This window comes from Argiope bruennichi, chromosome 6 (genome assembly GCF_947563725.1).
Source record: "Argiope bruennichi chromosome 6, qqArgBrue1.1, whole genome shotgun sequence".
Classification (NCBI taxonomy): Eukaryota; Metazoa; Arthropoda; class Arachnida; order Araneae; family Araneidae; genus Argiope; species Argiope bruennichi.
In genome coordinates, this window is record NC_079156.1 from 26,921,099 (window position 1) to 26,947,261 (window position 26,163).

Below are 26,163 nucleotides of genomic sequence, written 5' to 3' on the forward strand. Positions count from 1 at the left end.
AGTGCTATTTATTGATGAAAAATGCAAGCAACATACATAAATGTTGAAATGCATGCATTTTTTCGTTAAAATTTTTCTTTACCGGATAAGAAAAATGAAAAAAATTGCAGGTACACGTATGTGTACCTCAGGATTGAAGAGGTTAAAAAAGTTATAAGAATACCTGAAATCAATAGAAAACTAATTGGTTTTGGTGAGAAGCAAGGAGGAGGGAGATCCTACGACTTGTACTGGCTAAAGATTGCTAGAAGGCCTAATCCAGCCCTGGTTTATCTGAGCTGGCACAAAGTTCCTTCAAATTTCTATGTTAAAGACAACTTTTAATTAGTTATTATTAACTTATTTTTATTATATATTAGATTATCTGAGCCTGAACCACAACGAACTGTGCACAAGCAAAGTAATCTACCTGAAAGTTCTCTCAAGTCCAGTCTAGCTGCCTTGCTACAGTCTGACCTGAAAAAGACCCTTCCCAACAAACAAGACAAAAGCAATGGCATGCACCGGAAAGAAACCACACTCCAAAAGAGGTGGCCTCACAACTCTATGGACAATAACAATAGAAACAACTCTTTGAAGCAGCGAAATTTCACTCCTTCAAAAGGTTACAACGGGGGCCATGGAAACGGAGGTCAAATAATCATGCTTGAAAGCATACCCATCAAAAAGCAGCCTGTCAAATCCACTGCCTCTCAACGACGAAATGGGCAAGCTGCTTCCAATGACCGGCGGTCAAACTCACCTCCTTTTGGATCGCACACAGCCACAGTTAAAGTACATGATCGACTGATTAAGGTGCAGGTTTCTGTATCAGAATTACCGACGACACCTATCGAGCACAAACAGCCCTTTCCCTCTCCTCCTGATCCACCACCAAAGCGTTCCAGTCCATCCCGCCCTGGATCCACAGAAAGTCCCAAACGACTCAAATTGGACAATGGCTTCTCAGGTAAGAAAGACTCCCTTTGCCCTTTCAGTATCTACTTCAACTGCTGCCTGATTTATAATACTTAGTTTGAGTTTTGACTTATTCCGATTTTTTTGCTGTACTTATAGTAAGGTATTATTTAAATGCATAAATTCAAATATAGACCTCATCAGAACTTTTAAATTTAAATATGTATTTGCAAGTGCCATAATCATGATTGGATTGATACAAACTGAACAATTGGTTATCTCATCTTAATTTGCAATGGCCCTAGTTTAAGGTGCTTAGCTTATGTCACTACTTCAACAAGATGCAGAAACTCTGTTTTCCACAGAATTTGAGATAATTTCCGATTCTGAATTTATTATATGTGAGATAATTTTTTGCTCTTGTGAATTCATTGTACTCTATTTTGTGTGAGGTTTATCTAAATCTTCAAGCCGTGTTAGAGCAGTACCATGTTATATGTTTATCATGCTTCTGTGATCGACCATATGTGCATTCAGGATTATTAACACCTTTTCTGTCTACCTTTGTATCTTCTGTATGCATATTAACTCAAATGTATTTAGCATGTTCTGTTTTATATCAGGTTTTTTGAAATCGTTAATTTTTTTCTGCTCTTGTTCTCAAATAAACTAGTATATCTCATATACTGAATTTTACTATCAGATTTAATTTTCTTTGCAAAATTAATACTAGTATCTAATCATATTAACAATTTTTCTGGTTTTAGAAAATGCTCATTTAATTAGCTAAAAGCATTATGTGATATGAATACTTTTTTTAGAAATTTATTATGGATTCAATATCCATCTTAAATTACTACAAACATAATTCATATAAAATATATGATTTTTTAAAATTGTTTGTGCTATATGAAAAAAGCAATTGCGAATTTATATGTTCAATCGTGACTTATTCTGTACATCAGCTGAGTACAGTCTTTTAAACCAATGAATCCATTAAAATTTTAATGAATTTTTTGTAATGCTTTAATTTTAAATATTTATTGTAGCATGAATTCTGGAATATTTTTATGACTATTTCAGACTAGAAATACATCCATTCAAAAATATAGGTGTTATCTTGTATTGCTTTAAAAATATAGTAGATAAATACATTAACCTATATAATACTTAAGGCAATGTAAATTCTATTTGTTATAATAAAGAATTATTGGAATCGAACTGTACTTTAAATTAAACTTATTTTTTAGCTTTAAAGAAATGCAATATTTTTACAATAACCCTGATCAAAAAAGAAACAGAATTTCTTACCTGAATAGAAATTATTGGTCTTATCATCACATTAGAAATGTTGTATTAAAGAAAAATTGTATTAAAATTCGATGCACTGTTTCTTTTGCAGGTTCTCAGAGTATTCCAGAAGACAGTGTTCTCAAAAATCTCCTCGTCTTGGGAGAAGATGCCAGTCGTGGCTACCTAAATTCCGGCAGCAATCGATATTCTGAAAATAAGGTAATTGGCTTTTCTTTCGTGAATTGCTGATTTTCTGAAACTGTTTTAACCAATTATTTGCTTTTCCCATTGCAAAATGAATAATCAGTGCTGCTAACGAAATATAGAATGTTTAATTTTACTTAAATTAAGAAATTAGTTTCCTCTTCATTATGTTAATTTATTCGTTTTGCTACAATGTGTTTTTAGAAGTTCGAATCTTTTTTAAACTTTCTTACCATATATATATATATATATATATGACAATTCTTTGGAGAGTTCTCGTTTATTACTTTCTCTTAATCATCTTTCGTCCTTAGAGGCTGCCATTCTTTTGAAATTGGAGGAAAAAATAACGGAGAGATTAACATTTTATTGCCCTTTTATCTGGGAAGAAATGAAATCTCCCTTCGCCTTTCAGTTAGCTCACGGGAATTTTTTTATAAAATTTAACCATATCATTGCAGTTGTTGAAGCCGAAACTTTACCAGAGTTTAATTTTGCGATGTTTTTTGGAGAACGGTCAGGAATGGGGAGATGAAGCGACCATTGATATCATATATTTAGAGGACATGAATGTTAAAATAAATTAGAAATGAGAGAAATCGTTCCAATATTTGGGACTGGGGAAGTGGTTATTTGATTTTTTTCCAATTATTTTAAATGTATAGAAACCTTGATCGAATAACAGAAAAAGCAATGATTCACTTAAGTTTATAGCCACTAAACAGTTATTAAGAATTCATTAACTGAAGCTTATTTTTAAAAAAATGCATATATATTAATAATTAATATATGTATATATAAAATATATTAATATGTTTAGAATCCATATCCATTAAAATATTCGGTTCCTGGTAACTTTTTTTCTATTTAAAAGACTAAATATTTGCTGTTTTATTAAGTGCCATTTATACAAAGAATGTTGTACTGTACACTCCCGAGTTTCCGATCTAATGCGGTGGAAAGACAGGGCAAATAACAGATAAGTCGGAGTTCCATGAACTCATCTCTTTGCCCAGAAGACAAAGTTTTTATATCAAAACTCACTGTTACAATATGTATTTCCACACTTCTTATTGAATACGAAGCCTTCCATTCCTCACGAGCCACATAAAGTATAAACGCTGTCCGGTGAATCATAAAAGCAGTTGCCGGTATCGTGTCGAGTTAAAATAGAAGGCTGTGAACTGGTAGTTTATATATATTGATATACTGCACTGCAAGATTTTAGTAGGAAAAAAGTAAGTGAAAGGATATAAACTGTTGACATTTTAACATTAATTCTGTACACTTCATTGTGGTATACTTTAAAAAAAACATTAAGCATACTGCAAGAACAGTTTTACGAATCCTGAGCATACTGTTATAATCATGAACGGTCCGTTACACACTGACGAAACAATGAGCAACGAGTGGAACGCTGCTCTTTTCCTGTCACAACGGTATTTTGCACACGACACATAAGAGGATCGTAGCAGACGCCCGCTTCCAATGCCTTGCAATTTTAACAATGCAATGCCAATGCCTTGCCTTCCTCAATTAATTACGATAAAGAAAACTAGGCCGGATAGTCGCGAACTGGATACTCGGTTGTGTACTGTACCTTTATTTTTAACAAACCTAATCAAACTTGATTTAAAACACTGTGGTCTGTGTTATTATCTCCTTTCAGTACGAGCCTGCCGTGCTCTCCTTGCCATCGAGTGAGTGTGACAAGTCCAACTTGGACTCTGGACTGCTTACATGTGGGAACGAGCTTCTGGACTCTTTTTTGAAGGAAATGCAGTACGATCCTGAGCAGGGCGATGACCTGCTCTCGATGCTCGACCAGCCCCTCCTGAGGAACGTGCCCACACTTGTCTGAGTCCCTCACACCGTGCCTGCTGGAGGAGGATTCCATTTATATATGTCTGTACATTCAAGAGCCGATCATATGGACTGTCTCCATGTCAAAACTATCGTGCCTACTTGGATCAAAAGGCTTGCTTCTGTTTGTTGTTCTTTTTTTAAAAAAAACCCTCTTCCCTTCCGCAAGGGCTGAATTAGATTTTTAGTCACCTGCAAATTCCTCCTGGGAATCGGATCTAGCAGAAGAGGATTGATACACAAGACCATTCCATGTTTTATTCGATAGTCTGCTTTTAATTCGATGTAAAGTTCAGGCGGAATGAATTGGTTTGGACTGATGTTGATCGGGTGTCGGTGGGCGAATAATCCGGCTTGACTGATGTCAGACTTCACAATTGGCATCTGTATTCACTTTTCTGTGATTCGTTAGATTTTATTCTGTGATTCTAAATTTAATATTTTAAGTAAATGGTTATTTGACATGCATTGGGAATGTGTGTATACTTAATGATTGTATTATTTTTTAAAATCCGTATAACAACTGAGTTGTTTTTAATAATTTTAAGATGAATTTATTATCCTCTTGAATTCAGTTGATGTGTAAAGCATTTATGTTATGTTGGTTCAAACAGTTTTTTTTTTTTTTTTATGTTGCGAAAATATAAAATTTCTTTAATTACAGAAATAAAATAAGACACTTAAAGAGATGATTAATTTGATAATTTCGAAGAATAAATCTTTATTCAATAAATAATTAAGTTGCATTTAATCTACACAATATTGTATGATAAAAGGAATCAGAGTTATTTGTAGTAGTAAAGATTATTTGGTTTTCAACAAAATACCAAACGAATTTCTTTCGAGATGTGTTTTTTTTTTTTTTTTGTTTGTTTCTAAAAGTCTAATTCAGCTGTGCTCCATTGTATTGTTCATAACTTTCCATCTTTGTCATATCCAGTCATGATTTTCTATGTTTTGCTTCAAATAATATTTAGTACCATGACCATTTCTTTATTTTTCTATCTTTCGCAAGAAGGGTGACATGCATTAGAGTAATTATTTTTTAGTCAATGTGTAAACCATTTGCATGTTTTTCATCTCTGTACCAATAAGAAAAGAGGAATGTTTGACTCGAAGGTGTATTTATTATACATGTACACAGTGCTCTCTGCATAATCATTTGTAGATTCAAGTTTTATTTTTTAGAAAGCAGGTTCCTTTGTACCAGAATTATTTTTCTCTCTACTAGAGTTCTCAATTTAGAAAGGCGAGTTTCCAGTCATTGCATCCAAAGAAGGAATAGAATTAGGTATTTAAATAGTTCCAAAATGTAGGTTGAGACTGTTAGAAACATAAATACCATGAAATTTGAACTCAAATTTTAAGAGTAATTGTACTCAAAATATCCTCCATAGAAAGAAGAAGAAGAAAAAAAAAAGTGCTTGTTTATTATTACGGTTGCAGATTTACTTGGCGATTTTCAGATTACACCAAGATAATGGGTTTACTTGGCGATTTTCAGATAACATCAATATAATGAATTTACTTAGCGATTTTCATTACTAAGCTCCATTCTACATCAGACGATAGATTTCACCAAGATGATTACCCCAAGATCGCCAAGCTCCATAAGATGGTAAGACAGCTGCATTCACGGGTTTACTTAGTGAATTTTTGATCATGCCAAAATTGCTAAGTTGGCGACGTTTACATTTTTCGTGGTTTATCGAGGGGATCTTAAGAATAAACAAGTACCAAAAGGAGTTGTGAGAATTAAGTTATAAGAAGAAAGTACATGAAAGCATAACTTGAAACTCGCCTGCTATATATATATATATTTATATCAGCTTGTGTGTATAGATATATATATTCATATATGCTTAAATATATATATTTATATACACTCATGAATGATAAGAGTTTCTTTATATATCAGTGTCTATTCTTTGGGTAGTATCTTCATCATCCAGTAACACCCAATGCTAAGACATTCAAACTATATTGTACAGTTGTGATAATTTCAATTATAGTCAAATGGTTTATATGTTCAATGTCTGTTGATCTGTCAGCTATCTTTACCACCATTTCAATTTGACTGTTTCAATTCTATCTGTTATTGGTGTAAAGAAACTTTTCCTCGATGTGCTCTTAAAGTGTTTAACTGTGGCAATGGCGTCTTATGTTTCGAGTTTTCATTTCTCACTTAATGCGAAACTGTAGTAGCAAGCGGTTTTTATTCTTTTGGAAGTAGGATAGTGTAAAAACAACAACAAAAATTAAATTGAATACTTCAAGAAAATATAGGTTGAAAAAATCTTAGATGTAAAGTTTCATTCATTTGCTTTGGTGTTATACCCATAATTTGACTTTTCAGAAATTAATTGTAAATTTTGGAATACAATTATCAATCACATTCACGGATTAAAGCTTTTCATTACTGGTTATTGCAGTGTCTTTATGATATCTGTTCGATAATAGTAAATCTACATAAAATAATAAGTATTAATAAGTAAAATTTGTAAATAAAATTAATTTGTAACAGCTGTAAAGAACTTTAATGGAATTTATTTTTAATTAGTGTGTATGGCCTCTTCTCTTAACTGTGTGAATTAAATAGTTCTAAAAAGAAATGTTTTTTAAATATTTAACAAATATGATTAAAATCTATTTTGTAAAGTTAATATAACAGAGATATATAAAACTTCACCAGGAAATGTAATAAATTCAAAGTAAAAAAAAAAAAAGCAATAAATATTAGAATAAGTTGGAAAAAATTCTGTATTTATTTGCTGTACTTATTTTCTCCCCTTTTCAAGCTAAATTGTACTGAAGTACACTATTCTTGAGACATTAGATTTAAATATCTTGTTAATTTTAGTAAATAACTCTAATTGCTTCAATTTTAATTTTATTTCAATTATTAGTTCCTCAACCATTTTTTTTTTTTTTTTTTTTTTTTTGGTTAAGCTCAAACAAACAATTACTTTTAATATCAGTGCACACAACGAAAATCATACCATCCATGATAAATATGAAATATTATATTTAAAAATTCATATAAAAAAAGCTTTAAATAAACCCTCCAAACCGTTTTTTATGGTGCTGCTGTGCTTAGAACCCTTTCAGAAGCAGCTGTCATTTTCAGGTATTCTGAGCTAAAAAAAATCAACTATTGTGAAAATAGATTTATCTGTGGTCACATAAATTAAAGCAAATTATGACAGATATCCCAAATAGTTTTCAAAAGTCAGAGTTTCAATTTGAATTTCATTTCTAAAATTAGCTCATAAAATTTCAGAAAACATAAATATGTATTTTACTTAAGTTCATCACATAATGATTTAGTTCTTGAGTTGAGAATAAAGAGGATTTTTTTTTTTTTTTTTTATTCTCAACTCCTGCGCATCATTTGCTATTCTCTCTGTACCTCATTTCATGCTTCAAATAACCTCTGTTTTCTCCATACAACAGAAGTGCCTGGTTAATTTATGGTATTCAAATACAAACTATGTTTATATGTATGACTATAATAAATATCTAATTCTATGATATAATGATAAAATATTTTTCTCCAGAGGGATATATGTATATGCATATATGCCATCTGATCAGCTATGTTTTCGACACTGTTTTAAGAAACTAATTTCATGCAAGGAACTACTTTCAAATATTGCATGAAAACTATGTACTGGACTACTCTATCGTTATGTGTTTGATGAAAATTCTAGAATATATATTGATTTAAAAGTAATAAATATTTCTTAGGATATATATTGATGTTCAAGCATGCAGAAATGACTACTTATATGTCATAAAAAATGTATTAACTATTTAATACTGAGATATAGTTTATGTAATATTATTTTACATGATAAAGTAATATATAAGTTTTAAATAAACAATATTTATCTCATATTAAATTTTTAATCTTTAACTTGTAATTTCATTGATTCATATGCATATTCACATTAAAATCATAATTGATGCATCTTTAAATCAATGGATGCATCAATGACAAATTATCTAAATTACGAAGTTAGAAATTGTATTTGGAAATAAAGATAGCAAAACACTTTAAAACTTTCTTTTTCCCTATTCTGTTAATTAATTTTGGCACAGTGAAACTTTTGTCTTATAGATGTGAATATATTTTTTAAGAACAAAATTACACTTTATATAAAACATTATTTATCAAATTGCCAAAATTTAACATTTAAAAATTACTAACAAAACTCATTTTTTTCTTCCACTTGTCTCAGTTCTCAAAATGCTTTTACTTCAAAATTTATACAAAAGAAAATTGGAGAAAGGAATTCTGGATTAACTTCATGCTTCATCAATTAAAAATATAGATCATTATCATTGAAAACAAAATTTGATTAAAATATTTTTAATACACTATGAATTTTTTTAATGCAACATCACATGCAACCTCCGTGAAACACCATTTGTGCATATTTTTCAATCTCCTTCTCTCTACTTGTATGATTTTTTTAATCACTGCCACTTGTCAAAAAGGTCAACAAATGTGTATAAAGTATGTATAAAATATGTGTATAACAAATAGGTGCTAAAACGAAGTATACTTTATTGTAGTCTGACATATTTTATTTTTTGTGCTTACATTCTATTTTTTGAAGAAAGATATATGATTATGAGTATAAAGCAATACCATGCCTTGTATATCATAAAAATTATTTGAAATCATGAGAACATAATAATGGTTCTCATTATGCTAAGCAAATTCAAACAAGCACAACTACGTGTTGGAAATCATATAAACTTTGCTTTATTACATGTTAAGATTAATACAGATTCCAGATATTTCAGTCACCTGTATAGATAGATTTAAAAAAAGTTACGCTTGTGGATATAATTAATATTCATTAAGCAGTCTTCTACCTGCCTAAGAATGTAAAACAATAGCTGTAGAGAAAATGAACTTAGTTCTTTCTCCACTTACAGTAAAACTTAGTTTCCAACTTATTCACGTTTTTATTCTTTGCTTTACAGTAAATGTACTTTTAAGTAACGATTCGTAAGTGCCAAAGGTCTATTTTTGAATTTATTTGCATCACGTATTTTATGTGAAGTAAATATATTTTCGTGAATTATTTATTTTTATGGATATGCATGTATTTTCTCAGATTTTTGCTTAAATAACTGTAATAAAAAGCTTATTCGGTCCCAGGCAATCAGGAAGGAGAAATTAATTTACGCATATTTTTCTTTTTAAATTGTTGAAATGAATTTGGAAAGATAAATCTTTTGTGCCATGAATAGATGAATATTAATAAAGGAGGTGATGCGAATTTAAAATCGTATCTTTTCAGTTTAAAAATATTTTTCACATGACTTTTTGTATGTTAAGACACACAGGAAGAAAATGAGTTCTATTTTAATTCATTTATTGTATGATCTTTAAAAATATGGATCGTGTTTAAGAAGCATTTAACATTTTGCATCACATGTAAGTAGTATTTTAGTATAAAATAAAGATATTCTGCTATTTTCTTGTGCCAAAAATTTTTCTTGCTGGCTTATCTTTAATTAAATTTTCATTTGTTATATAATAATCAGTTTGGTTTGACAACAAACCAAATCCATTCAATTTAAATTTTCACATTTTGTTTTAAAGTATAAATTGCATTAAAAAACAAATTGTGTAAAAATTTATTATATTTAAGTTATCAGATTAAGAAGCTGCAAATATAACTTTCTTACTATGTATTAAACAAATTGCATTTTCTTTAAAATAAATTAAATAATTATGTTTGCTAACATTTTCATATCATGCCTAAATGAAAAGAAAATATTGAATAAATTTTATCAGATAAGAGGTAATTTTCAATTCTTATCCCCAAATGTCATAGCACATATTCTAGTTGATTCATTTGTTATAAGCTTTATTTAGTAACCAGGGGAACTTTAAAATGATCAGTCTAGATATGTCTAACAGATTATACAAATTTTAAAATATTTGTGATAATTTTATATATTTTAAACCAAACTTTACCTTTATATTTTTAAAAGTTCTTTAAATTTTCTGCCCCCCCCCCCCTTTGGGAGAGTGGCGATTGGATTGTCATAGGAAAATTAAAGAATTTTTATACTGTATTAATATATAATAGCGTAACAATCTTATTAGTAACTGGAATCATTTGATAAATCATTGATTTCGTAATCTAGTTATTTAAATAATAGCCATATTATTAACAGGAACCAAAGTTTTATTGTTGTTGATGTTTTAAAAGTAATATCTAAAGCATTTATTAAGTATTCTAATGCATTTAGAAATTGACAATAAAAAAAAAATTCCATTTGAAAATCTATTGCAAACTATCCATTCAATAAAAAATAATCTACCAACTGACCAAACATGAATCGTTTGATTTAATGACAGCTTAAAACTTGAGCATATAAAGGGAAAAGGCACTAAAACTATCCTCTTATTCTATTTTCTTGTTTTATCTGCAAAATAATACATATTATATTGTAATATAACTTCTATGAATTTTTCAATTTCTTTGACTTTTTTTCCCTAAGTTTCGATTCTAAAAAACATCGCTAATTCTAGAATTCATATCCCTTATAATAACAATTTTTTTTCTTTCCATTTTATAATAGAGAAAATTATTGATGCAATATTCTATATTCTCAGACTAATATTAATAATAACTTATGAAATAAATATAGAATTGCTTTGTTATTATTTTCAAATGTACAGAGTTGGGTTTAGCATTAGAATAAACTCCTTTACTGAAATATTTAATTGAAGAAATTCTTGCATGTTGATGCTTATAAATTTCTGCCTAAGATTTGGGAATAGGTTTCAATTATTAATCAAAGATTATAACAGATTACAAAGATCTGCTGAGGCAATTTTAATTCATATTTCCAATAGCAGCATGTAGCTCTCTATGAAATAATTGAAGCAAAAAAATAATTTTAGCTTTTAAACAGCTGTTATATATAATATAATTTTGCAGATGCATGGCCGAAAGGAAGAAACTTTTGAAATTTTAACTTCGATTTATTTTATATAGTCATAATTTGTACAGCAACAGGTGATAAACTTTTGTCTATTTACATCACGATAAAAGAGCAGATTGTCAGAGATTTTTCCCTTCAGCGATTTAGGCAAAGTAATCATAGGTATTTTTATACCTCTGCTTTGAGTATGGGAAATGCAAAAGTCATTGGTTTTCTAGAGTGCATGAAGAATTAATGAAATTTTAAAAAATGAGAATTGGATCAGTCAATAAAGAGAATATATAAATTAAGATAAAAATCAGAAAATTTAAATAAAATTTTAAAATAGAATTACATATATATGCAAAGGTTCCTTTTTAAGTGTGACCAAATAATTAATGCTGATCTGTTGGAAAAAGTTATGTATTTAAGTTTGGAGGGTCAGGAATGCTCTATATGACAAACAGAGCCAATAGATGTACTTTTGAAAACATTTTTATACCATTCCCTAGTCTTATTAGTGAGGTAAAAATATTTTACTTAATACGACTAACAATAAAAAGAAACAGTAAAACAAGGAAGCCAGTTTTAGTTGCAGAATAATTAAACTAAGTTATTTCATTATTTGAAACTAACCATCAGAGGTCTCAAGCAAAAGTCACTTATTGATTGGTTGAATCTTCCACATAGCAACTAATGCTGCAATATAAAATAATCCAATTATATGAACAGTAATTTTTTAAAGTAAACATGGTTTAAATTACTCAATTACTAAACATGTTATATTGGAAGCAATATTGGCAATTTGTGCATCTTTTTATGAGAAATAATGGACACAAAAACAACTATATAGGAACATTCAAGTGCCATATATATTCATACACAAAAAACAATTTTACAGCCATTTATCCCCACATGGTCAACATGTATTGAGAGAGCAACATTTAAATATATAAAAATAGTGATAAGGTATCTGCAACACATACGCAATTGCGCCATTCATGTCAACAGAAATAAATGCCATTGTCCACTCTGCAGCCATCACTTCCTTTATTTGGTTTTGCGATCCTCCTCCTCTTCCTCGCTGACTTCCTCTGCTTCCAGAAATTCAAACCCATTCTCTGTTTTCTGTGCCTCATCTTCACTTCTCCTTTGCTCTCCATCAGACTGTTCGTTCACTTCCTTATCTTCTCCAGCTGATTCGTCTTTGCTTTCCTCTTCTTTTTCATCGGATTTTTTTTTTGTTTCTTGGTCCTCATCATCCTTTTGAGATTTCTTGTCAGAGGACTTTTTATCTGATGTGCTGCCTTTGTATTCATACTTATAAAGAGGCCAGAATGATTCAAAGAATCCAACATCTTCTGTGAGATTGGGTAAAAGCCAAAGATGATGCTTGCCCAAGGTAAGAATCCACAATACGACAAATACAATTAATCGCACTGAAAAATAAAATTTGTCAATATTAAGTAAAACAGAAAAAAAATCTGAATATAAAGAAGCCAATTTCAATTATCATAAATTAGACACACAAAAGAGAGCTTTTATTTCTATGAATTCAAATCGAAATTTTAGAACACCTTGATGAATTCTCACGTAATCTTCCCTACTTTACAGAGAAGAGTTCTACAAATACATAATAACAACACATAAATGATACAACATTTAAATTATATAATCATTCATAAAAAAGTTCCATGTAAATAAATTTTATCTAAACCACCTTCCATTTGTGATCCTAATTCAATTGGAAACATATTTGACAAACCGAAGTGTAACAACAAAAAACATAATGCAAACAAATTTACTTAGCTGTTTTAATTATAAACAACTTAATGAAATGCTGTAATTCAAAATGGCTTTTTGAAATACTGTTATCAACAAATGTAAAACAAATTGATACTGACATTGTAATCACAAAACTTATGTGATGAGTTATATTTAAGGTCAAGATGCATAGTTTAAGAAACTCCAACTTTAAAGTCTTTTGTCCTTCCAGACTGCTGATGTTATTTTTAGATATGCATCCATTGTCTACTGTTTCAAAATGTAAAAATCATAAGAGTTACAAGATAAGACTTCTATCACACTTTTAGAAACTAAATAAAATATTTCTAGAAAGAATAAAAATAAAAAAATATTTCTATTCATAGAAAGTAGAAATTCAAATTCTTGAATTAAATACCAATTGATGAAAATCATACTTTTATGCTGCTTTGAAACAATAGTTCCTGAGAATCTACATAACTTGTTTCTTTTTAACCAATTTAATTTTTTTTTAAATATCAATAAAAAAAATTAACTACGGAGTTTCAAATTATTATCCATGGCATTTGATATTTTGATGACAAATATACTTGCTGATCATTATAAAAACATGCAAAATGTAAAAGATATATAACTACTTACAAACAGCTAAACCAATGATGAATATTAGGAAGAATGCTGCAGCAACACTGAGATAATAAATATAGTGTCTAATAGTCTGTGGCCATAGTGGGAAAAGGCAGAGCAGCACAGCTGCAATTACTAAAAAACAACATTGAAAATTAAAAATTAGAAAAGTATTGTCATTAGTTTTTCAAGCTCATAACAGTTTAATCAAGTATTTTTAATTGCTAAAATACTTTAAGTAAAACATTTCATTTTACAGATCAGAAAAAGCAAAACACTAAGTAAAAAATTATATAAAAATTTAAACTTAACCAAAAAGGAAGTTAAATGTTAATATTAATAAAATCTATTTTATAATTCTGTTATTAAGTATATTTTTCACAAGGAAACAACTTTTGTAGCTGAAAATTTAATGTAATTTATATATTTAAAATAATAAGGAAAAAGAAACTAGTCCTTAACCCAAACAAAAATTCATTTCTACAAAGCAGTCCAATTCTTCCAGTTTTTCTTTCTTATAAAAATTCATGATTTTTAGATATGTCATCAATGGCCAATTGCTCCCGCCTACCCACATTTTCTCCATTTTTGAGAAAAATTAAAAAAAAAAAAAAAAAAAAAAATGTATATCAGATTTTTCCCACTACAATCACAGAGCCTATGTTTTCATTTTTTTTTTTATTTCATATGAAAGCTCATGGCAAGTTATCAATGGTTATTTGTTCTCCAGCCCTTGCCCCCATTTTTCAGAGAAATATCAAAGACACAGCTATACAATATCCATTGGTAAAAACCATTGAATGCTACTCCAGTCTCAACTCCTGTACTGATTTTATCAATTTCCATTCCATATAGAAACTCATGACTCTTAACTATCTTCAATGAGTGCCTTTCCCCACCACCCTTCATCTTCAAGAGATATCTCAAAATTGACATCATCCCAACCTCAACAACTGGAGCAATTTCATCAATTTCTTTTATCAATTAACTTTTGTCACTTTTCAAGCACTCACCAAAGGTGAACAGGGAATTAATTTTAATGATAATCTAAAAATAATTAATAATTGCTTACAATGTAATTAAAAAAAACAAGTTTAAATTAATGGACCAATGCTAAAATTATACAAGTTAAAAAAAAATTTTTAATCTTTTTTAAAAAATATTTTTAACATATTTTAAACATTTTCTTTCTTACTAGTTATTTTCTAACTTTTTTTTGTACCACAGTCAGTATAATTCGCTTCCTATATAATATCAGAAAAAAACTTCAAACAGAGTAATATTGCCAAAAACTCAAAGTGGTATTTAGTAACCACTTATATTCAAGAAATTATAATATAAAAGCAATTTGTTTAATTTTCCAAATCAGAAATGAAGTACATAAACTTTAAAAATGAATCAAATCATTAGGACCATTAATGATCTGAATTTAAAATGTATTTTTATATTAAAAGTATCATTCAAATGGTCCTAATAATGATTCAATTATCAATATACAATTATTTATTCCATTTTGATACATCATTTATAAGATAACAAGATAAAACATTTTTTAGTTAGCACAGTTAAAAAATAAAATAAAATGAGAGGTAGACTATTCCCAAGGGTTCTGACAAAAATTACCATTTATCAAAGAATTAATTTAGAAATAATGACAGAGATGGTAATGACTTACCCATTAAAGTACCAGTAATCCAAGTTCGTAGAGGGATTGGATCATATATCCACACATAAGGCTAAAAAAAGGGAAAATCTTATTGTTTCAAAATATCCAACTTCTTTCAATTAAGCATTCGACACATAGAAAATGTATGTGTTACACAATTTTTTAATAAAAAAATAAGACAATTACCACAATAATATAATTATATTTTTAAAAAGTACAAAAACTCTTTTTGTATTTATATTACATTAATCGTCCACATATAACTTTGATGATTTCAGATCCCCTTCCCTCTTAAAAATTCGTTTTTCTTCTATCTAAATACATCATTGCTTATAATTTTATCAATTGTTTTTTCCCCCATATTTAATGATCTGAGCAGTCTTACCTTCCAAAATATATATCAAATGGTTCATGCAATTGCAGTGGACATAGGGTCAAGTTAAAAATGCACAAAATCTTTTTAGATTTATCTAATATCTAAATCAATTTGATCTGAACTTTTCTACAGAAATTTTACAATAAAAAAATGTATAAAAGAAATTAATTTTTACTTCATATCAGAAATATTTCAAATAAATCATTTATATCTAATTTAGGAAAATGGTATTTTTTTAGAAAAACAATTTTAAACTATTTATATAAAAGAGAAAATATGGAACTAATCATCATTTTACTCATTAGTTATTATTACTATGCAAAATTCTGCCAGTGTACTAAATTTTGAAAGAAAGAAAAAATCTAATTTGATATTTATACCATATAGTGTCTGTGTATGATCTTTTTATTGTGGTCTTCATAAAGCAACATATAACAAACTGTTTTACTTCTAGGTTCTTTCTTTTTTTTTAGAATACATCGGTATTTAGCTGACAAAATATGTTTTTTAAAAACATCAATACAAATCATGCTAGTATCAACAATAAATTTCAACAAACAAATATTGACTGAAGATTTTCCTATTCAGGGATAATTTAAAATCAGAGATCATTTAGTTTGTTACTTTCTATAAACCCTATATGAATTCGATATTTGACCCAATAAGTGAAAAAAAAAAAATTTCTCTTGAAGTATATACAAAACTGTATTCAGGAACTTGATGTATTATAATAAGTGATCTCGTACATCTACACTAGTTTTGCAAAATACTAATAAAAAACATTTGAGTTCACTTCTTTCTGTCAATGACTTATTCCTGTAACAAAGAAGAAATTACACACATGATTTGATGAGGTTTCGTATATCATTTTTTTCAAATCATATATGAATTTTATATATTATATTATTATTTAATTATTTATATTATATTCATTATCATTTTTTACAAATGACAATCTGGCTTTTTCACTAATCCTTGCAAAAATAAGAATTAAAAAAATAATATTGTTTCATCACCATTAGCTGGAGACATACTTCAGAGATGGAAGTTTATTAGTTTCATTTATTACTAAATCTTTCAAGTCTTTTCCTTCAAATAAACTGAAAAACTGTTAAAGTCCCATAGTCTTCATTAATCATTAGCTAGTACTTTAGGATCATCAGAAAATGAGCATCTAAGTGGAGCATGAATGGTGATGTTTACATTAATTTTCTTCTATGACAGAACATTCTGAATTACATCAGTCCCTCTTTCAAATGGCTGCCTTCTTTAAACAGCAATATAATCACCACAATCTAAATTCATACAATACTTAGAAATATCAGTTTAAACAAATACCCGCCCCCTACTTAATTCATATAATTTATGTCGCTGATATTAAAAAAAATCAGTCATTTTCAATGCACAAATCAAAAGCAAACACAATGCATGTACAAAAAAGAATGTGCAAGATAATAAGTTCAGAGAAATTCAAAACTTTCATGTTAATTCAATGCAATATAGTAGACTCTGAGATGTTATCTAAAGTAAAAAGTAAGCTTGAAATGATGAATATTAAACTGAGAAAGAACAGAAACTGCATTGATGTCATGAAAAGCAATCTTCCCCTTTGATTGTTAACAATTGTCATTTTAAATTATGGTGATATAACCATGCCCTTTAAACAAATTTTAAGGAAAAGTAAAACTTAAGTAAAATATGGTTGTAAATCATAAAACTTCAAAAGCTGGTGATCAGATTTGAATTTTTATCCATAATCTCCCGATTTATGTGTCACTCTTTCATAAATAGATTAAATATTTCCAGATTATATGTTTTGTATATTTCTAGATTAGTTATACTGACAATAGCTAATTTTTTCATCACAATTAATAAGAAAAGTATTTAATAATTAAAACCAACTAAGTTTTGAAGTTTACAAGTCAACAAAATAAGAATATAAGCAATTTTGTCCACAAAAGTCCAAAGATGTTACTTGAAAAGCAACAAAATCTTAAGGATTTCCTTTCCAGAAAGGTATTAAAAAATAATAATAATCATTTATTAAATACTTAGAATAGAAAGATTAATAATGATTGCTGGGAGAAATTAACTAATATAATAAAAGAAGCAGCAAAATGGAAGACAATTTACCTCATTACTGTCAATAAATAACTGGTCCAGGTGCATGTCCAGCTTAATTTTTTTCTTCTCTTTTTTCTTTTCAGCTACTTCAGCACTTTCCTGAAATGCAACAGAATAAATCATTCATTATAAGAAACAAAACTTCTATTGCAGTTCTGCTCATTAAATAAAAAGATATAAATACAGATTATTTTATACAGCAAATTTTAAATAGAGATGTGCAATATGGTGTTTTTAATACAACTCTTAAGCATGCAAAAATTCAAAAGGTTAAAAATTTATTTCCTTTAAAATTTGAATTGTACTTTTTTTTTTTTTTTTTTTTTTAAGTTTCATTTTAGACAATTTTCTATCTTTATCAAATGAAACCAAAAGTGAGAATTTAATGACATCTTGAACAAAAACTGAAAAGAATACTTTCAATAGTTCAATTATATTTTATTACTGCAACAGTGAAAAATTTGCTTTCTTACTTTACCACTTAATTATGAAATCTGCAATCTTATCTTAATAATAACAAAAAAATTAGCACCTTGATTCTGAATCCTACTAAAAATTAAATGTTTTATTTGAATAGCAGTTGTTAGATCAAATAATATGGAAAGTATCAGAATATTTTATCTACAAGAATTTACAAATAAATAAATATCAATGCATTTTAAAATTCTTTTACGAAATCTGTATTACTATTCTTTATTATTTTAAATCTTACTATGTACAAAAAATAACAATCTAATGCAATCAAAATGAAAACATCTCTAATTAAATTGTTAAATAAAAGAAAAAAGTTTTTAGATGCAACATTTATAAAGGAATGTCACCTTTTTACTCTCCGACTTTTCTGTGGCTTCTGACTTCTCTGATTTTCCTTTAGACTTCTTAGATTCTTTTTCTTTCCCTGATTCCTGACCGGTTTCCTCTGTATCCTTTTTCTTCTTTTTTGGTTCTTTCTGTACTATAATTTTTTTGGCCCGATGGAAGAATTTGTGATCAAGCAACCTGAAATAAAGGATTTTTTTATATATATATAAATGTTTATTATAAGTCACTTAATCTGTCGAAAGAAATCTGTTTTATAAGTTGCATTTTTTCATATTAAATTTTATATCATTTCCATTCATACAAAATTCAATACATAAAATATAAGAAAAATTAATAAAATATAGGACTTACTTGGCCATAAAATCAATAGCAACTGTTCTATTAGAAAAATTCATTTCACCTTTCTTGTTTTCTTTTGCCCATGGAGATTCCATTAAGAGATCTACTGCTTTACAAGCTAAAAAAAAATAATATTAAATAAATAAATAAAAAAAATACAAGAATAGGTTTTGAAACAGAGAAAACTATTTTATTTAAAAAAACAAAAAAAAAAAACAGTTATAATAAAATCTTTTGAGTTCAAGTAAGAAAGAATAAAAAGCTTTCAATTTGGTGTATAAAATTGGAATACCTTCTTTTAAAATCTCCTCTAAAATAACTGCGTATTTATCTGTTGTTATTCTAAAAAGTGAATTTATGTACCAAATTAGGCAAAAACATATTTTTGAAGATGAGACTGTACACATTAAGTATTTTTTAAATTCTAAATAATTAATAAGTTAAATGAAATTTTAATTATTTTTCTTTTCTGGTTTCTGAAAACAATATTGCACAAGAATGATTTTTGTGGCAGAAATGTGATCTTCTTAGTTGAGTTGATTTTTTTCCCTCTAATTTGCAATAGTACTTTTCACTGTCACAGTTAGTTATTTCATTTTCTTTCATGAAAATTAAGAAATAAAAATTCTGTTCATCTTATTTCAATTCATTTATTCATAATTTTAGGCAATGTCTAAATAAATTTTATATTTTTATTTCATCAATTTCTTTTGAACAGAATTTATAAACAAAACTCTTTAATATATTAAGATATAAAACAAAATAAATCTGGAACAGTAAATAATTTTGCTATTCTATAATTCTTATTATTGGTATATTTTAATCATATTTCTGGATGTAAAATGTGTTGCATTAATTTAATGTTGAAATATACAGCATATTTTTCATGAAGTTAAAAAAACTCCTAAGACAGCGTGAAATTAGATATTAGATGAAACTATTAGGAATATTCATTTTCAAAATGAATAGATTAGTGAATATATCAACTAAAATACCCATCCAAATTTAAAATATGAGAATACTTGGTAAGAAGGCCATGAACATCAAATTATTCTTAAAAGATTTAATTGAAACTAAACAGTAGACAAAACAATCAAACAGTCAAAGGCAGCTAGTTACAAATAAAGTTATAGAATAAAAAAAAAAGAAAGATAAACCAAATCTTTTCAATTTTTATGATCTACTAATTTAACAAAATTCATAGCATGGTACTGTGCTCAAAACAAGTTTTAAAGTAATAAATCTGAAAGATGATCAAAAAGAAACATACCAATGAAGTATTCTACTTTATGGCCCAAAAGTGTAGTTTTCTTTTCAGGCAGCTTCTGTTTAAGATACCTTGCCACTGCATATTCTTCTTTAGAAGGCTTTTCATCAACATCTTTTGCATCAGCCTTGAATATACAATTATTATGATTCAATAAAAAGAAAATGTTTTCTCCATTGCATATTAAAAAAATGTAGGCAAGATTGATACATAATATGTTATTATTAGTGATATTTAAGTTAACAGTACAAAAAATTCTATATAAGATCAAATGAAGCAATATATTCTGATGCATTTTAGACCTTCAGAAAGAGTGCCATGAAATTAAGCAATTGTCCTTTTAAATATAGTTTTAGCATTCAAAAATATTAATAAGTAGTGTTTAAAACTATGGAACTTACATTGTTAAACTTAATTGCAAACCACCAGAGAACTTTATTGCTAATTGCATTGGTGAACACTGTTACATCTCAGTTACAAATAAATCATAATATTCTGTATTAGAACACATAAAAATGTAACTTTAGATTTCAAAATTGAATATGCTATCAAACAAAACCCAGAAGTGATTTGAAAGATTTCAAAGGCACTTTTTAAGACAGAACTCCTCCAAAGAAAGTATCTTTTTTGTTGTTTGTTTAGCCTGCAGTTTTTGATTAAGTGTCATCAAACTTACTTAACCCTTGCACTACTGTGGTTCAACACACAGAATTCCTAACTTCACTTGCATATTAAACTGTTAAATTCAACTGTAAATGAAAATAGATTTCGGATTCACTTTCAATTTTCTTTTTAAATAATAGAACACAAGTAGATCCATAATTTTCAGCTATCACATGCTATATAAAAACCTTAATTTGTTTCAGTTTACACCTCAAAAGTTGCTAAGAATTAAATACTAACAAAATGTTTCATGATTTACTTTTTAGTGTCAACCAATTTACTTTTGTCACCACCTTTACAATATAATGTTCTAAATTAACCTTTGTCCAATTTTTCACATTTAAAAACAGTGAGCATAGTTAGATATGTAGTTAGTTAGATATTAGAGCATAGTAATAACTTGCAGATTTATTATTATTATTTTTTTTTTACAGATATATCTATTTTTCAATGATGAGGTTAATGATTTATTTATTAATTAAAGTAACATTTATTAACTTAATTTATTTATTAATTAAAGTAACAATGAATAAACACTGGTTAATATTAATAATAATCAACTAATCACATTAACCATAACATATACACACATGGTAATTAAAGCACAGAGTTTGAAAAGCATATATGTCCATGGAAGTCGAAATGTTATTACCAAAAATGTAACGAAATTCCTATTTCAATCAATATTAATCCTTTTATTTTCCCAATTTAAAGTCATAAAACATTTGCACAGATTAACACCTTGTATTAAAAATTTAAAAAGAGATCAAACATCATTTTACGAAATTAAAAAGAAATTTTGGAGTAAAATCAACATAGGCTTCAAAATTACTTTAGAAACATGAAATTTAAAAATGCTGTACATCAAGCAAGACATAAAGCATCACAATATTTTAAATGACCTTTTCTTAGATAACTCTTAAAAAGATATTACTTGTAAAGATAAACATTTGTAACTATAATAGAAATGGCTGTCTAGAATAGCATCTTAAAAAATGAATATTGGATTAAAGATTAAGTTTTTAAAATTTATTAAACATAATAAGACAATGAAATATGATGGAACTGGTATCAAATTATAGAAGCAGGATTTATATTTAGAACAGTAAGAAAATTTGTTTTAAACCCTTATGAAGTTTCAATGCATTCAATTGTAATTAACTATTAATCTAAAGATTTCAAATAAATTTTTGTTTCAAATTTGAAGCATATATATATACATATATAAATGCGAGAGAGAGAGAGAGAGTAGGGGCGGAGGAAGCTGCTTAGAACATTTGATTGTGGTCTTTAGATGATCATAGAAAATGTTTAATAGCACAATTAATCCTTCTAAGTACTAAGGAATATGTGTGCCAAATTTCATTCAAAACTGTCAAGGCATATGAAATAGTATAAGTTTCAAACAAATAAACAGATTTTCAATTTTTTATACAGGATAAGATCATTTGTTTCCGAGAAGATACAAAAAATGGCAATTAAAAAGTTAGATTGTTTTATAATTTATCATTATTCCAGCAAGAGCATCCCCCCCCCATTTCATGTTACATCAATATCACAGTTGCAAGAAAATAACAATGATTACTATTTCCAAGAAAAAATATTAATTTAACAATACTTTTATATAGTATAATTATGAGAAATAGCTATATAGCATTCAGTTTGGTGGCTTAAGTATAGGACAACAAGGATTTGAAAATCCCACGAACCTATTTTCTTCAGGGGGTCTCGACTTGAGTTGGACCGGTAGTGTAATTGCAACTACACTACCTGTCCAACTTTCCAAAAAATGTTTAAATAGATAAATTATGTAATTTCTCAGTTGAAAATACAAAGAAAATATATTTCAGTGAAAAGTAAAGTGTAATTTTAATTTTTAAAATTATATGGAGATCTTTATTTTTTAACACTTTTAAAAGAACGTTAAATAAAATATTTAAGAAATAAGAAAATGTTTCACAGCTAGATTTACTTTCAAAGTTTGCAGAAATTCTAATTTTGAATACTTATTATTTTTATTTTACTATCAATTTTTTTTATTTCAATATTCAATATATCACTAAATACTCAAAAATCATTTCTATACAATACTTCTAACAATTTTTCATATGCTTATTGAATTTTCACAGTTGATTGCGAATTAAAAATTGAAATTTTATGGGCAACCAATATTTGAAGAAACGTACGTGTACTTCAATTTTTGAGAAATTCATAGCTCAGCAAACTTAACTTGCCCAACATAAATGCATAAAAAAGAAAGTAAATAAATTCTGGAAACATAAGTTAAAAAATCACAGATGACGAATGATAAATTTAAATATGATCTGTACAAAAGTAATAGGTAATGAATGAAATAAAAATACTCGATAAAAACTCGCTCTGAAAGGTAAAATAAATGTTTCTGTATGTTATTATAACACACCATCTGGATGTGCAAATCTATTTGACGTACGATGTTCCAATTATTCTGGAAGCTGAACACACAACATCGGATATCAAAAACAGCTTAACAACTATTTTCACCTAAAAGAAAGATATTTTATAATATGTATGTAAATGTGAACGTATTCGATTTGATTGTTGCATTAATTCATTTATAATTTTGATAGCACAATTGTTTTGCTTCTTTCGTTTTGAAAAGATTAAAATTTTAACTTTAAGGAAAAATGACAGGTAAGCATTGGTTAAAGGTGAAGAATTCCTTTAAGGAAATAGAAGTGACAACAAGGCAAAAATGAAAGGCTACCGATTCAACTGTTTCACCTAACAGTATGTATTCTACTCGCACAGAGGCTTGATGAGCATAAGTAAAAATATTAATATTAACTATACACAAATACATACAAAATTATTACCTCCTTCTTCTTTTTGTTTTTCCTGCGCTCAGCCATGACCGTAGAGTTCAGCTGACGTCTCCGAAAGAAAGAATACAAAAAAAACAGATAAACGCTTTAAACCGCAATGTCTAGACAACCGTAGAGTCTATAATATAACGTATTTCTATTGGTCACCTGTGCAAGAACATTCAGCAAAAATAATGTTAAAGTCATAAACCAAAATCAAAACAAACGAATCCATCCATCGTATTGGTTGAGAATATTTCTGCTTTTAGACACAAATGGAAAAGTAATTGTTGCCATTTTTGTTTCAATTTTTTCTTATTTAAAAATTCCCACACACATGTAATTATAAAAAGAAATTCTAAAGAATATCTATTTGAATATTATAATATCCCTGAATTTTAGAAGTATTCTTATGCTATCTGTTATAAATTTGGAAGCAATGAACTTGTCCATTCAATAATAAAACTTGAATCAACAAGTTCTGATGAGACGAACATATTATTTTATATGAATTGAAGGGTCAAGAAAAAGTATAAGAGATAATTTGAATAGCATGTTTATAACGGATATTAAAGTTCAAATATTTTAAAGTATAATTTTTTTTTTTTCTTACACCCAGAACATCACCACCGCAGAATTTCCTTTGAAGATTTTCACCCAACTAAGAGGACTGCCACTGATAATGAAAAGGCTAAACAGTGATGAAAACATAGATGGATGAATCATGGAGAACGTTGAACTGCCGCAGTGCTTAGTTTAGTTTACTTATATTAACGTCTCATTTTAAAGCAACCTCGCAACCTTGGGACAGACCTCGTAATTTTGAACCACGGTCAGATGACGAGGACGATACTTGAGTTTATAGAAAACTGCTGATTTAAATCCAGGCTATCAAATGGAGAAATAAGTCATATTTCTCGGTCGCTTAAAACCAAAATGGCCATCTCACTACGAAAACCGCGAGGGGAGGGGGAAAATGATCTGAACGGTTATCGTGCATTTTTCTGTCTACACTGAATAAAATTTCAATAACATCGTACTAATAATATGAAAACTGATTATCTTTACACTCTTTACCAATTTGGTTTTCATTGCTTTGAGAAATAGGGGGTAATGGTCTTTGTTGCATTTTCACTTATACTCAACTATTCAAGAAATTTGATTTCCATTTTAAATTTTCCAGTGAAGTGTATTTAAGTCCAACTTTAAAGCAACATGAAAGCTATTTTGAAGTAGACCACGTAATTGTGAATTGTGATTAGACAATGAAAAAACATTTGAGTCATCAATTAACCATTCAAGTTTAGTTTAGTTTAGTTATATTAACGTCCCGTTTAAAGCAGCACTAACCCTTCAAACTCACACACTTCGTAGAATTACATACCAATTGTCAATATCTTACAAGCTTTTGGGAATGACACTTGTAATTAAATAAATTTGAATACTGACGGCTGACGAGAGTGATCTTTTACCCATTCGAAAATAAATTTGATAGATGTGAATAACAATATTGGCTTACTAGTAATCACAAAATGTAGATCCCAGCATGCTGTTACTTTTTATATAAAGGTGCTGTTCGATATATCCTTGATGTTCTTTGATATTCTTAATTCCGAACAATATCGTGAAGATCTTATAAGCCCAAAGCAATAACACAATAACAAGCCCAATAACCCAATTTCTAATACAAAACTAACAATGTTGATGTTAGTTTTATATTTGAAAGGAAATATTTGATATGGAAAACAAAATATATTTGATTAAATAAGTATGATGATTTTCTAAATAAAACTATGTGTGATTTAGCAATAATTAATTCAGTCATTTGGACATCTCTGTTTAGATTTATTTTTTATTGCTCTTTTAGATGTAATTTTTTAATTTAAAAATGAAGTTAAATGTCTGTTATCAACATCATTTATATAACTTAATGGCATTCACTAAGCGTAAAATTGTTTATGAATTAATATTGTAATTTAATCTATTTATAACAGAAATTAACTCTAATATATTAGACGGCAATTTTTGCTTGCAAATGCTTTCAAGATTCAAAACTTAACCTTAAACAATCGACACAGTTTTATAATAATATTTTATATTAAATAGAGTAAAATAATGAATATAAAATATTTTGTAAATATAAACGTCCATTTTGGATTTTTTTTTTACAATATTAATTTTTTTATCTGCAACTTTCCTAATAACTGTACAAAAACATATTTCTTAAAGCAAAAATTATATCAAACTGTTTTAGCAGTCTTTAATTAATCAATTAATTAAAAAGTAATTTTTTTTTTTTGAGAATTTTACATGATTTAGAGTAGGTATTTGCTAAAGTGAGAAATAATAAATACTTTTGACTTACCATACAAATTTTAAGTGCTATTCGTTATCATGAAAAATTTTGTTTAATAGTTTTCACATGAAAAACAAGGTATCTTTTTATAAATCATAATAAGAA

The 26,163-nt window shown here is 27.9% G+C and overlaps 2 protein-coding genes across 3 annotated transcripts in view; one reads left to right on the plus strand and one right to left on the minus strand.

Moving 5' to 3' along the window:
- LOC129973063 (hypoxia-inducible factor 1-alpha-like) overlaps positions 1–7,794 on the plus strand; it is a 262,208-nt gene extending 254,414 nt beyond the window's left edge. For both annotated transcript variants that reach the window (XM_056087424.1, XM_056087425.1), the window contains 3 exons: positions 360–949; positions 2,300–2,409; positions 4,064–7,794. In XM_056087424.1, coding sequence (XP_055943399.1) covers positions 360–949; positions 2,300–2,409; positions 4,064–4,255 — 892 coding nt within the window. In that variant the 3' untranslated portion in view covers positions 4,256–7,794. The remainder of the gene's footprint in view (positions 1–359; positions 950–2,299; positions 2,410–4,063) is intronic.
- Positions 7,795–12,061: 4,267 nt separating this feature from the next.
- Positions 12,062–23,873, minus strand: LOC129972633 (translocation protein SEC62-like). Its single transcript, XM_056086844.1, has 8 exons — positions 23,715–23,873; positions 20,200–20,323; positions 18,942–19,047; positions 18,590–18,767; positions 17,778–17,867; positions 15,278–15,338; positions 13,618–13,737; positions 12,062–12,650 (listed from the first exon to the last, which is right to left on the minus strand). The coding sequence occupies exons 1-8, from the start codon at positions 23,748–23,750 to the stop codon at positions 12,262–12,264; spliced, it is 1,104 nt and encodes a 367-aa protein (XP_055942819.1). The 5' UTR covers positions 23,751–23,873; the 3' UTR covers positions 12,062–12,261.
- Between the last annotated feature and the right edge of the window lie 2,290 nt (positions 23,874–26,163).